The sequence below is a fragment of the Orcinus orca genome, chromosome 2, assembly GCF_937001465.1.
Source record: "Orcinus orca chromosome 2, mOrcOrc1.1, whole genome shotgun sequence".
Taxonomy (NCBI): Eukaryota; Metazoa; Chordata; class Mammalia; order Artiodactyla; family Delphinidae; genus Orcinus; species Orcinus orca.
This window is the reverse complement of record NC_064560.1, coordinates 115,736,913-115,750,273: the sequence shown is the minus strand read 5'-3', so window position 1 is coordinate 115,750,273 and position 13,361 is coordinate 115,736,913. Positions and strand designations below refer to the sequence as shown.

General features: G+C 45.3%; 2 protein-coding genes across 11 annotated transcripts in view; one reads left to right on the top strand and one right to left on the bottom strand.

Moving 5' to 3' along the window:
* Positions 1–6,310, top strand: part of CAPN3 (calpain 3) — a 48,476-nt gene extending 42,166 nt beyond the window's left edge. For 2 of the 3 annotated variants that reach the window (XM_033435702.2, XM_004273953.4), the window contains exons 14-21: positions 3,151–3,228; positions 3,606–3,663; positions 3,762–3,826; positions 4,309–4,377; positions 4,467–4,545; positions 4,765–4,881; positions 5,203–5,261; positions 5,672–6,310. In XM_033435702.2, coding sequence (XP_033291593.1) covers positions 3,151–3,228; positions 3,606–3,663; positions 3,762–3,826; positions 4,309–4,377; positions 4,467–4,545; positions 4,765–4,881; positions 5,203–5,261; positions 5,672–5,698 — 552 coding nt within the window. In that variant the 3' untranslated portion in view covers positions 5,699–6,310. Of the gene's footprint in view, positions 1–2,059; positions 2,174–3,150; positions 3,229–3,605; positions 3,664–3,761; positions 3,827–4,308; positions 4,378–4,466; positions 4,546–4,764; positions 4,882–5,202; positions 5,262–5,671 lie in introns of all 3 variants that reach the window. The other variant, XM_033435703.2, reaches the window with a different exon arrangement.
* A 528-nt stretch (positions 6,311–6,838) lies between these two features.
* ZNF106 (zinc finger protein 106) overlaps positions 6,839–13,361 on the bottom strand; it is a 61,974-nt gene continuing 55,451 nt past the window's right edge. For all 8 annotated transcript variants that reach the window (XM_049706435.1, XM_049706433.1, XM_049706436.1 and 5 more), the window contains 3 exons: positions 12,930–13,001; positions 11,181–11,327; positions 6,839–10,741 (listed from right to left, as the gene is read on the bottom strand). In XM_049706435.1, the coding sequence (XP_049562392.1) occupies positions 10,685–10,741; positions 11,181–11,327; positions 12,930–13,001 (276 nt within the window). In that variant the 3' untranslated portion in view covers positions 6,839–10,684. The remainder of the gene's footprint in view (positions 10,742–11,180; positions 11,328–12,929; positions 13,002–13,361) is intronic.

Genomic DNA, 13,361 nt, shown 5'->3' with positions numbered 1-13,361 from the left:
CCTGATGGACTCTGCTTGCTGTGCGTGTCCAGACGGCAAAGGGGAAAGGGGAAGAGAAGCTTCACTGGCACAGCCCCAGAGGAGCTGCTCAACGTGACTGCTTTAAAGGGGAGAAATGAGGAGAGCTACCTGGGCAGCTTCCCCTCCTGGGGTCTTAAGGAAGAGTCCCTCCTGGGTGTCCTGGTTAAGACCACTTTGCTGTAAGAACACCATCACTAAAGGTGACCATGTGTGCTAAGAGCATCTCAGGGGCCTCAGATGAAAGCTTCCATCTGAGACCAAGGTCACTGTTTCCCTTGTGTGGTTTTGGAGCTCGAGATTACAACCTCATCCTTGCTCCATTCACCCCATAACTTCCCCATAGTCTTCAGGGTGGTAGTGCCCACAATAACGGTGCCCCTTTTAGAATTCTGGTTTGACCACCCAGAGTGCCATCCAGAAATGACTGACCTTTGGGCATCCTCAAGCCCATGGAGCAGTAGCCATAGGCTATCAGACAAGGTTTGGTGTTAGTGTTCATGACAGCATCTGGAAGGATCCGTCATAGGGGTCCTCCGAGCACTGGTGCTGATGCAGACCAGAGCTGAGATTCCTCAAGCACCTAACACTGCATATTAAGGCACTGTGCTGGGGGTAAAATATACATTGTTTTCATTACAACAGTATCTACAAGGTATGTGCTGTTATGATTCCCTTTTTATAGATGAGGATAAAGACTCAGAAGTACTTGCCTAAGGACACACAACTAATGGAACTGGAAATCGTATTTGTCTGCTCCGAAACCCATGTTTCTTGCCCTCAGCTCTCTGGTGCAGGCCCCTTATACTCTATTGCCTGTGTTGCCCAGACCCACACGTGGGCCCCAAGATGTGTGCCTGGCAGGGGTGCCCCATGGCCACACCATGTCCATGGGCACACATCCCCGCCTCAGACTGTGCGCCCCACTTGCTCTGGGATTCCCTACAACCATCAGTTACTTGAGCAAGACCCTTTGCTTGGAAGGCAGAGCAAGCCAAGGTACTTGGGGCCTGCTGGGAGCCAAAGCCAGGGAAGCTCTTTCCATAGGTCTGTCCATTTGTGCTGTCCCAGACAAACAGTATGGAAAGGCAAATGGGGACTCAGCGGTCAGGTTCCATTTCTGCTCTGAGAGACTCTGATTGCCCCCTTGCTCTCTGGCCTGCAGCCATCAGCCTAGCCTTTCTCTTCTGGCTTTCCTTGTGGGATGTATACACCAACCAGTACTGGCACAGCATGGCAGCTGCTCTCCACCCTTTTATATCCTCCTCACTTGCATGAGCATGTCTGGCAAATACCCCTTATATTTGTGTAGCATCTTAAATGTTTTTGCAATACAATTTTACATTCAGTATCCCATGTGATCCCCATAAGAGCCCAATGAGAAAGGCAAAGCAGGTTTTATCATCCCCATTAATGGATGAGTAAACCGAGTCCAGAGGATATTTCTCAGATGTGAGGGGTACGGCTGGGACGCCAGCCAAGTGTTCTGACCTCACTCACTGACCATGCCATTAATCAGAGTCCTTTTTTCAATGTGTCCTCTGCCAAGTCCTAGAGGCTCCTTGGAGGTGCCTCAGTAGCTGCCACGGCGATGTGGGGATGCTGAGGGAAAAGAGCTCTGCCTTCTTCATCAAGCAGAGAAGCTCTGTTTTTAATGACTTCTGGGGAAATTTAATTTGAACAGGGCTTCCATTTGAAAAAAAAAAAATCTACAAAATACTTGAAAATCACTGCACTAGATCATGCTGCTTTTAGCATTCTTAGCATTTTCACGTGCAGTAACTACCTTGCTTAATCCTCGTAATTCTACCATGAGGAGATAAGGAACTGAAGTCCAGAGAGACTTAGCATCTTTCCCCAAGTCACACAGCTTGTTAGTGGCAGAGATGGAGGTTGAACGGAGGTTCAGGAACTCCCAACTCTGCTCTTTCCCTCTCCACTGGACGAAGCTGGTCCAGGAGGGAGGTTGCCTCCTTGTGCCCGCTCAGCCAGTAATCCTTGTCTCCTTCCTGCCCCCTCCCTAATTCCCTCCTCTCTCCAGCCTATCATCTTCGTTTCAGACAGAGCAAACAGCAACAAGGAGCTGGGTGTGGACCAGGAATCAGAGGAGGGCAAAGACAAAACAAGCCCTGATAAGCAAGCGAAATCCCCACAGGTTTCCGAGCATGTGCATGAATGGGGTAGCCAACACACAACTGAGGTCTATCCTCTTGGGGTGCATGGGGGTTGGAGGCGCCACAGGGGTGGGGTGTCCCTTTAACATCTAGAGGTTTGGGTTTGTCCCACTGACCTTTTCTCTCATCAAGTTCTCCTAAAATCTGGGATGCTGCTTGGGTGAATGTCTTGGGGTTGGCTGCCACACCAAGCTGGTCCTAGGCCTGGGAAGGACAGGCCGAGCCTCCCCGCTGGAGCCCATCCAGCCAGGAAAGAGAGAGGGATGCAAAGCCTAAGACAGAAGCAGCTTGAGATGGAACAACTCCTGTTTCCTGGTGTCATTAACAATGGGGAGGATAAACAATAGTAGTGGAAAAGGGGGATGACACCAGAAATGGAGTCCTCCAGAGCTCAGGGGACGGTGTTAGAGGGGGGAGAGGTGGTCATATAAAGCTTACAGGAGGTTATAGACTAAGAGGCAAAAGTCCACAGATAAATCCAGGGCTATCTCTGTCCTGTAGTGCCCAACGGAGTGGGGAGGGGAGGAGGGTCCCCTGAAGATTTGGCCTTGATGACAGAGGCAGCTGGAGCTATCAGATTGGTCTGGCCCCCTCTGTCCTGCTGGGGCTGGTTTGGTTGGGATGGTCAGGCTCAAAACAGTGGAGGGGGCTCTAGCAGGTGGGGATGGGGGGAGAGGACCAAGAGGGCTGTCTACATGATGGCAGAGCTAATATACCTCCTCTGGTTAGAATGTCTGAGCTGCGGGGGTATGGAGTGAAGGCTCACCTGGGCCTAGACGATCCTCACTCCAGATCACCAGGTTCAGCTGAGAAAGAAGAGCATTTGCCCTGTATCCAGCTCCTGCTGCCACCTAGGGCTGTTTTAGGCACCTGGCTCCTTCAGTCCAGAGGAACTTTCCTCTCGGGTCTGTCCATCTCCCTGGTCCTCACCAACCAGTTTTCCTTTGTGCTTCCATAGTCAGAGCCCAGCAGCGCTGACCAGGAAAGTGAGGAACAGCAGCAATTCGGGAACATTTTCAGGCAGATAGCAGGCGATGTGAGTACCTCCAACCCCGACTCCCACAGACACTCCTCTCCTTAATTGCTCAATTTGCCAGTTATTTCATTATGGTTCAGTAGAGGTCATTTTGGCTTTTGGTGGAAACAGGGTGTATGAGTGTAGCACAGAAATCCACAAGTGAAGTCCTCGAGTTTTTGACCAACACACCCACTGGGCGGCTCTGAGCTGCCCACTGCAGTCTGGACAGCTGAGGCTGCAGTGTGTCTTCCTCAGAAGAGCCCCTGCTTCCCCACGACAGAATAGCCCTGACAGGGACTTTACAACCATGGACAGCCGGGATTTGTTTTGCAAAGCCCGGGCTCCATCAGTTGCTGTACTTTTGAACCATGACTCTCTTCTCCCTACCTCCTCAGGACATGGAGATCTGTGCAGATGAGCTCAAGAATATCCTTAACAGAGTTGTGAACAAACGTGAGTGGCTCAAACTCTGTGAGAAACAGGTGGGTGGTGGGGGCAGTGTGTGTCCAGTTATCTGAAAGCAGCTCCTCACTCTTCTCCATACCTCCCAGATAAGGATCTGAAGACACAAGGCTTCACGCTGGAGTCCTGCCGTAGCATGATTGCTCTCATGGACGTATCCTTCCTGCCACCCCTTCCCAAGCCTCTGTCATCAGCCCCTGAGCAGCCTCTGGGGGCTAGGGCAACAAATGGGGTGGGGGGGGCCAGTCAAGCAGCGGGGCTCAAATTCATGCCCGAGGAAACATTTAAGGAGGCCCTGAGTTAGAACCTCCTGACTGCTGGTCTGAAAGGGGCTGTTGGAGGAGGTACAGTTGGGAAGAACATTGGCCCCTGCTCTTAACCTCAGCCCTGGGATTCTGCCTGGGGCCCTAACGAAAGTGGTCCTTAGGAGAAAGGTTCCCTGGGTTACAGAGCAGGCATTAATTTTGACTCAGGAAGCATAGAGGGGGGTGTTAAATACCAGGACAGGGCAGAGTGGGATATCCTGGGCAAAGCTCTCCTACGGGGCTACTTTCCCTGCACAGCCGCCTAGAAAGCCCTCTCCCCATCCAGGGGGATTTTGCTATGTGCCCTGTAGCCCTGACTTCCTTCCTCCAGACAGACGGCTCTGGGAGACTGAACCTGCAAGAGTTCCATCACCTCTGGAAGAAGATTAAGGCCTGGCAGGTGGGATGAGAGAACGAAGGTGGGAGTGAGGAAGGGACTGATTCAGAGACTCAGTGTGCGACCCCTGTCCTCAAATTTTCTATTGCCAGAAAATTTTCAAGCACTATGACACAGACCAATCCGGCACCATCAACAGCTACGAGATGCGAAATGCAGTCAATGACGCAGGTGTGGGGAAGAAAGGGGGTGGCCAGGATGCGGACTGGAGCCGGTGGGAGCAGGAACGGGAGGGGAGGATGGGGCCACTTGGGCCCTACTAGAGAAAGGAATGAGAGAGGGCTTCTCGCTTTCCTCTCCCAGGCCCCAGAGTGACCAGGAGGCAGGGGAGATAGCACACAGGCCTAAGGGCTCCAAGCCTACCCCATCTCTCCTGTGCTCCCCCCACAGGCTTCCACCTCAACAACCAGCTCTACGACATCATCACCATGCGCTATGCAGACAGGTCCATGAACATTGACCTCGACAGCTTCATCTGCTGCCTCCTCAGGCTGGAGGGCATGTTCAGTAAGTGGACAGCTACCCTTCTGCTCTCTTTGCCCCTCCTGCCCCCTCTCCTGCAGCGACAGCTGTGGTGGCGGGAATCTCCACTAACTGACCTACTGTATGACCTTGGACAAATCCCAATCTACTGTATTCAGATTGAACAAAGGTGAAGGGCCTCTTCAGGCTCAGAATGGGATGGCAAAGGGAGGGTTACGGGTGGTACTCTGCCTGGTAGATTTTTGTGCTGAAGAGCAGCACTTAGCACACAGTTAAGAAAAGGTAGAGCAGTGGAGGGGGACTGAGCCTTTAACTGGCCTCTGGCCTGTGCGTTCTTCCACACAGGAGCTTTTAATGCATTTGACAAGGATGGTGACGGTATCATCAAACTCAACGTTCTAGAGGTAAAGCCTAATAGAAGCCGTACAATCCCCCTGTACCTTAAAATTCGAGGTAGAGGAATCCATGAGGAAGACTGGACACACTATGCACTCCTCACTTCCCAATGGTGGTGGAGGGATGGGATGGGAAAGGAACATAAAGGGAAGCTCACGGCTCAGCAGGATGTGGCTCATCGGGAACGAGGACTGGGGGAAGGCTCCAGGGAGGCCTCAGTTCTACAATGACTTTATGGTGGAAAATATGTACCTTCTAGGAGAGATCTGTGGGAAGGATGCAGTACACCGCTGCTTCTCAGAAAATCTTCCCAGTGTCTGGCATGCTGGGGGCTGTCCCTTTCCTCTGCCCCGTTAGATCCCTAGGGCTGGGCTCCCTTTTCTTGTTTGCATTCTGATCTTGGGACTTCCTCTTTCAGTGGCTGCAGCTCACCATGTATGCCTGAACCAAGCTGGCCTCATCCAAGGCCATGCAGGATCACTCAGGATTTCAATTTCACCCAACAGAGCTAGAGCCACTTACCTCAAAGGACACAGTAGCTGCACCCTCAGCAGACCTCCAGGCACCTCATCGGTCTTGTTCCTCCTCTACTCACTTCCTTCTCAGCCTCAGGGTATCTGTCCATCTGTCATGCCCAGCCTCACCCTTTAGTTAAGGAATGGGGAAGGGAGAACAACTCTGTCCCTGTGCCACATGGAGGCAAGTGTCTCTGTCTGCCTCAGCTAGCCATGGCCCAGTGACAGCTTTGCTTGGAGTCTGAGTGGCCTCAGCTCTGAAGCAAACACTCCCTTTAGCTTGCCCTCGGCTGTTCGCAGAAGCATTTGCCAGTGGCACTCAACACTTCCTGGTGCTAGAGCCCTCTATCACCTTTATATTCTCCCAGTCCCGGGACAGCAGCCCAATGAGCATTTGGTTCTGCCTGACTGTTTCAGGATGGGCCTGCTCCAGAGTAAACTAGCTCAGCGGAAGAGGGTTGGACACTTTGGGTTATCTGACTCATAAGTTTGGTTGCATTTTGAAAAAAAGTTGATCTAAATAAAGGCACCTGTATAGCTGGCTTGATCGTGTTTTGTTTTCTCACATTTAGATGTCAGCCACAGCAGGGATGAGTAGCTCCAATCTTACCCATCACGTATAGAGAGCCGTAGTTTCAGAACACAGCAATGGAAAATACACACATACACAAATAAATCCTAAACCCCGCTTTAATCATGGCTTTTGCTATTTCTTGAGCACAGGAATCAGTCAAATACTTTCCAAGACACATGAGGAAAGGAAGGGGAATAGCTGTTGGTGTCTAGATCAAGACAAAATGGGTCACTATAACCAGAGGGGCCAGTTACCTGAGTGTAATGGAGCAGAGATAAAGTTTTTAATCCTAGTTCCTCCACTAATATTGACCTACTGTATGACCTTGAACAAATCCTTATATGTAGCGGTCTGCCGAGCTTATCTGGACCATGATCTGTGGCATATCTACAACCATCTTTCATTTTCTACCCAATTTCCTTCTTGTTCTCTATATCAATGTGGAAGAGAAGGGTTTGGCTGTGAATATGAATATGCAGATAAGGTAACAAAAATAAACAATTAGTAAAAGTACTTTATTTTCCCCTTATATTTGCTTTATATCTTGCTTTACAAAGTTAGGAAGTTCGCAGCTTTATACCAAAATGTAAGAAGGCTAAGCTATTTGCTTATAAACATTTTTGCAGTCAAGTGTCATCTGATTTCATTCTTCTAACCCATATTCAATTAAAAAAAAAAAATCAGACACCAAGGGTGCTGGCACAGCTCTAGGGCATATATTTCTCTTGAGTAGGAGGAAGATCTTCAACAGCCTTTCCTCCTTGACTCCCTCCTCCCCCAATTCAGTTGGGCTACTACCTTGAATTTAGAGGAAATCTGGGAAACGTTAGTCACCATGTGACCCAGCAAAGCCACATACTTGGGGGTTGGAGGTGAGGTTAGAGGTTATTGTCTGGTAAGCAGTAGGTTTGGTTTAATCAGGATTTCACATCCACTTGTATATGGAACTCAGTATAACCCAAATCATCTCTACCACAACTTCTAATTCTAACCATTAGACAGCTTCTCTGAAATCCTGAGGAATCTGATGATTTGGGGCAGGGATAAAATCACTGTTTTAACAATGTGACAGGCATGGCCTTCTTAACAGTTTTAGGAGTTCTCCTTTAGGTAACAGGAACAAAATTTATAAGACAGCGTATATAAATTGCAAACCAGAAGGTACATGCTGTTTAAATCCCACTTCACAATATACTTTCATTTCCCCTCCAATGAATTCTCTTCCATAAAATATACCATACCATTCCGCTAAGTTTTGTACACCTACTCCCACCAAATCATCCACATACCTAGTCACTAAAGTTGTGCACTGTATAATCTACCAAAAAGAAAAAAAAACAAAAAACCCTTTGTTAGGCAAATAACCACTTAAATGGCAGTAATGTTGCCTATAAATTATAGATAGGTCAGGAGCTCAACACTCAACTGCTAACTCTTCTGAGGCAGAAAAAAAATTCTCCACAAAAGCAGAAGTGTAATAGCAATGACGTTCTCTCAAATTCAAGTAACATCAGATCAAGATAACTTTGTACTGTGTTTAACTGCTTTATACTGAGTAGAGCCGTATACCAAAATTTTGAACCTGATTAAAAACTTCAGGATAAAACTTGAAGTGACTGATATGTCATCAGAATAAACTGCCATTAAAACCCGAGCATATGCGCACAAAAGGATTTATGCTATGGTTCTCTTGTCTTCTAGCTGTCAGAGGTGAACACGAGTGATTAAAAACAACATTCTAAAAATGGCCTCCAATTCCTTATAAGAAATGAGTTGTGTTTTGTCAGGTCATGTAATAATTGCCTTCCTCAACTAAGTACTAAATATCAGAGCCAACACAAATCCCTGAGCCACTGCTCTACTCTGAGGGGGAACAGAAGGCCAGAATCAGCCAAGACATTGTAGAAGACTTAAAACAAGACTTTTGCATAACTTTCAAGACACTTAAAAGTCATAACATACAACCATAAGCAGTCAAGATGCTTATGGTGCCTTTATTTCTAAACAGGTGGCTACAACAGTGCATTGAGGGCAATATACTAACCTGGTGTTAAACGAATTTTATGCATTCTTGAAACAAAAACATTATTGCCACGGCTTCAAAGAAAATTCTTGTGAAATGAGAAAAAGTATTACAAGTATAGGTGCCCACGCGCATACACATGTACAAAGAACATCCACAACTGCACACATAAAGGCAGACAGACTGTGCACGATTCTGTGAAAGTTAAAATCAAATCAGTTTTTACTGATTCTATCAGTCTGTTCATACCTACAGTTCCCCATGACTGCCCAACACCTCATATACCCCCTTCTAGCTGTACAGAGGCTCCACCACTCTCATCTTTTCAGACATGTCCTCAGGCAGGACAGAAGGGCACCTACGCAACAGAGTATGCAAGACTTCCTCAGCACACTGCCCAGCCAACGCGGAAATGTGGGTTCACTACAGCCCAAAGGAAAATGCTAGGTTTAGCAATAAATCCAAACGTACTTTCCTGGGAATCACCATTCCCAAACCCACAGAACAGCTTAGCTTCTCTGGTCACCTGTACAGGAAATGGGGTGAGAGATGGGAATGCTTGCTCTCAGACAGAAACAGCACACATAAACTTTATGCAACAGGATCTTCTCTGTTCTCTCTCAAGTATCATGCAAATCTCAATAGTGTGGTCAACACAAGAGTTCTGCCATTCATAAGGACAGAAGTAAACAGCTTGTGGAGCCATTCATTATCTAGATGTAGCTCCTAGATTAGTTCTTAATGTTTTTTTTGGATCCAGTGAGAACCACTGGAGGCTTCCCTGGAAAAAAACACCTACTTAGTCTTACACACAATTCCAGGGGGTTTGGATACCCTCTTGAAACCTATCCATGAACCCCTGGGGAAGTCCCCCTGCCCCAGAGCCTGAGTGAAGACATGTGAGTAGAAGTGTGTGCACTAAGATGGGTGGAGATAAACCTGGATGCTCTGCAGTCCTAGGAAAGAATAGGCATCACATCTGAAGCTTGGTATGTGGCGCTGGGCTCTTCTCCCTTTTCCTCTCTCTCTCTGTAGAAACTTTCGGAGTTTTGAGAATCTAGAAACAAAAGGCTGGAAAGCAACACCTCCACGGCTTCTCTTAAGAGTCCAGAGAAAATCCAAAAACAAAGCAGTCTCATGAAGGCTTTGTTCATTTGGCTGCTCTCAATGGACAGGTAGGGTCTTTCCCTTCATCCTACTCCACCCTTCCCAGCTAGTGGGGAGATGAAGGCAAGACACTGGTCTTTAAGAAGCCTGCCTGAGGCCTTGAAAACTATATTCAGATGCTTTATCCTGACTCCCCCATTTGGGTACTGCGGGTGGGTGGAAAGTACCCTGTGAACCCAGAGGAAGTATATGATGGCTACTGCCAGTCTAGGCACAGCCAGAGAATAGAAGAGTGGGGTTTGGCAATGAAGTAAATGAAAAGGTTTCAAACCCACAGCCCGCCTGGAGAGTCAGAAGCTGGAAAGAGAGATAAAGGTTATACCTCTAGTTCGAACAGCCTGCCAATACCTGCAGTGAGTGCCCAGGTCTAACAGTGAGATTTCCAAGCAGACATTAGGTCTATGCACTGCCTTGAACTGAGCACTCTATCAAAATCTGCAGAAGTTCAATAGGAAGTACTGTCTGTAAGGACTTGTCATTATGTGATTTGCTGCCTGAGTTCCTAAAATATAATCAGCAGAGCAGTTACTTTAACTGTTAAAAACCTATTGTGTGTCCCTTTAGCATTTAAAGCCAGCTCTGTCTATCTACAAAGAGCATACTGAAACACACTGTACATAATTGTTAAGAAAGGGAACTATTTGCTTCCAATTTAAATATCCAGCTGTTACAATTAACTGATTGTAATAATTAAGGAGAAGTTAAAACTGATCCTAAAAATCTAGCACTGGACAAATTTGTACTTAAAAGCCTGCCTATAGGTTTAAACCATCATAAGAACAGAAACTAAAAATCACCGACTGAAATCAATAAAATATACATATGATTAGGGTCAAACCGGGGAGCCAATTAAGATCTGTATTTTAATAATCATCTGGAGAACACCAGTAGCATAAATTACTATAAGCCATGCTGTCCCAGAAGAGTGTGGTTCCTTAAAAATCTGTTTAAATCTGACAGACCTCCAGCAAGAACTTAGAAGTGTAACCTATCACCCCATAGAGCTGCCCAGACTTATGCTAGTGGTAAGCCTGGCTAGTAACCACTCTCTCCTTCCCTGATCCACTAGGGAAGGGAAGACACTGGCCTGTGTAAGGGGCTGATGTGAAATTAGTTCAACTAAAGACTTCCCAACATGGGAGGCAAAAAACTTCATGAATCAATTTTGCTGTCATCCTCAGCATGTCGTTCAATGTGTCCTGCAGCATCCTAGGAATAAAGGGAAAAGGGCCCATGAGAGAAAGGATGGTAGTAGGACAAGAGAAAGTCAAAGCCAGGGAGCTTCACAGGTACATTCTAAGATCCATACATGAAAGGCAGTTAGGACCCAGTACTCTAATTTACATGGAACTGCGCACTTAAAGATGAGTTCTTAACAAGAGCGCTGTAATAAACCTCTAGGTTCAGTTACTGGACTGGAAACATGTGAAAACATTCTCTTTAGGCTCTTTCTCAAAAACTACCTATTCTTCATTTGAAACCTCATTAAGCTATACACCAAATCCCTGGATAGTAATAAAAAGAAAAATCCCTACACTCTCCCTGTTTATTGCAATTGTGAACATTCTAATAAGGCCAAAAAGGTTTACTGAACCCTGCTATGAGCAGTCAAATGACCCCAGGTTGACCTCAAATCCCACTGATGTACCTGTTTGGATCCTTTCCTAGCAGTAAAAAAAGCATCACAGTTCTTCCAGCGACATTTCAGAGTTTGAAAGTTCGGATTTGTATGGTCAGTCAGCAAATGTTGTTTTAAATGATCTATAACGCCAAATATCAGAGAGCAACCGTGCCACTGGAGAGAAACAGAATGAAAAGGTAAGTTATAAAGAGCATGGGAAACATGCAATGAGAATATTCCTCACTTGCATCCTGTAAGTAAGCCCCTATTCTTTAATTTATTCTTGGCTAGGAAATTCAACAAAGCCAGAGGTAACCAAATTAATCATCAATTTAATGAGAAACTTGAAAAGACTGGGAAGTCTTTTGACAGTGCAATATTTTGAGAAGGCAAAGCACTAAGGCAGCCATTACATCATTAGATAAGGAAGCTGTTAGCAAATACTGACAGACAAGTTACATAAAATTCAATTTAAACCATACTTATGCTTTATCTTGCCATCATAAAATGAGTTTCTTAGTCCATTTATTTAAGAAAGGCAAAGAGCTTTCCTGCAATAGTTAAAGGGTTGTTTTTAACAATTCTAAGAACTGTTGACTTGTAAACTTGAAAATACAAATGTCTGATAAAGAAAACTACATTTGTGGAAATACTTGTAGAAAACTGCCAAGGAAGCCTGACTTTACTAACAATTTTTATTACTTGAATCAAGTCTTGTGATCACCTATTTTTTTTTTTTTTTACTGTGTTATAAATGTGGCTATGTTTCAATTGTTAGCCAGAAAGCATAAAGACTCGTCTTGGCTTTTTCTCCCTACAGGCTTGTAAGAAATCCTATGATTCTCATTCTAACATGTTCATTTCTAAAAAGTAATGCAAATTTGAGTTTCTCCTCTGTAAGCACTATTCCAACCCCCCAGCTTTAAAACCAGAAGGTATTTTCCTCGTTTCTCTAGATAAGTTGTCTATTTGTATATTCTGGAGCCTGTTGTACTAGATTTTGCTTGACTTCACTGAGAAGACTAAAAATCAAAGATAGTGATGTGTAAAAAGCTGAAAAGTAATTAGGCCAGAGGCAAACCCAAAATCAAATTTTAAAATGGAGAGCATCCAGTTCATTTCATCAATGCTGAAAAAGGAGGTCAGGGTTTAGGGAAAAAAAATTCAGTGCCATCAACTTTTCTCTGGTCACAACTAACTATTAGAACTGATGAAACAAATTAAGGCTTATAAGAAACAGTATGAAAGTTTTGAGGGTTAATCACCAGCTCCCACCCAAAAATAAAAACCACTCAATTTAGCCTAGTAAACTGAGGTTTAAAACTTCAAACATGCAAATTTTTATCTGCCTATTCCTCAAAAACCAATGAGGAACAAACCAAACTATACATGTAATGCCTGAAAAATGGGTAAAGTATTGTGGGCAGGTCATGAAAATAAGCACTTATACTTTTCTTTCACACACTTCTGTACTGTTGATGTTTTTGTAGGCAAGTATCAATAGAGTAATAAAACAAAATAAAAAACACAAAAGAGATAAACTCTGAGTGGATACTCAAATATGCTTTATATCTAATCCTAAGATTAGACTTTTCATTACAGAAGTATGGAAGCATTTTATGTAGTTTTTAAAAAATAAGCTTATTTGTCCTACAGCGGAAGGCAAAAGTAGACGCTCAATATAAAAATGCTAAACCGATGATAATGAAGATCTATAAATTGGCCTGGGGTTGTGCAACATCTAAGTCTGGTGACAAGAACAGTTTCACTCCTTACCCAGCAGCGGTAATTCTGCATCAGATTCAGCCTCACGGCCTGAATACTGCCATCGTAACAGCCAGTATAAATCTAGAGAAAAAGGTTTATCACATCAGACCAAAACAACACACAAGAAAACTACTACAATCATCCTCAAAATAAGAGTCAAAAGTTACTGGTACCAGCTACAACAACAAGAAAACCTAAACCTAAACCCAAACCAGCCCCAGAGTACCATAATGGGAAAGTATCTTGTAGATCTTCTAGTCTGGACACTTTGAAGCTGTGCTCCTTAGAGAGCCACTCTTGGGATTGTGGCTGAGACCGGAAGTGGCAGGGATCAGAGGCACCACTTATACTTTAACCGGTGTAGCTCTGGCTTCTACTGGGCATTGCATATTAGGCATCTGTATTTCATTGGAACAAAAGGTTCTACTGCTTAAAGTCTGA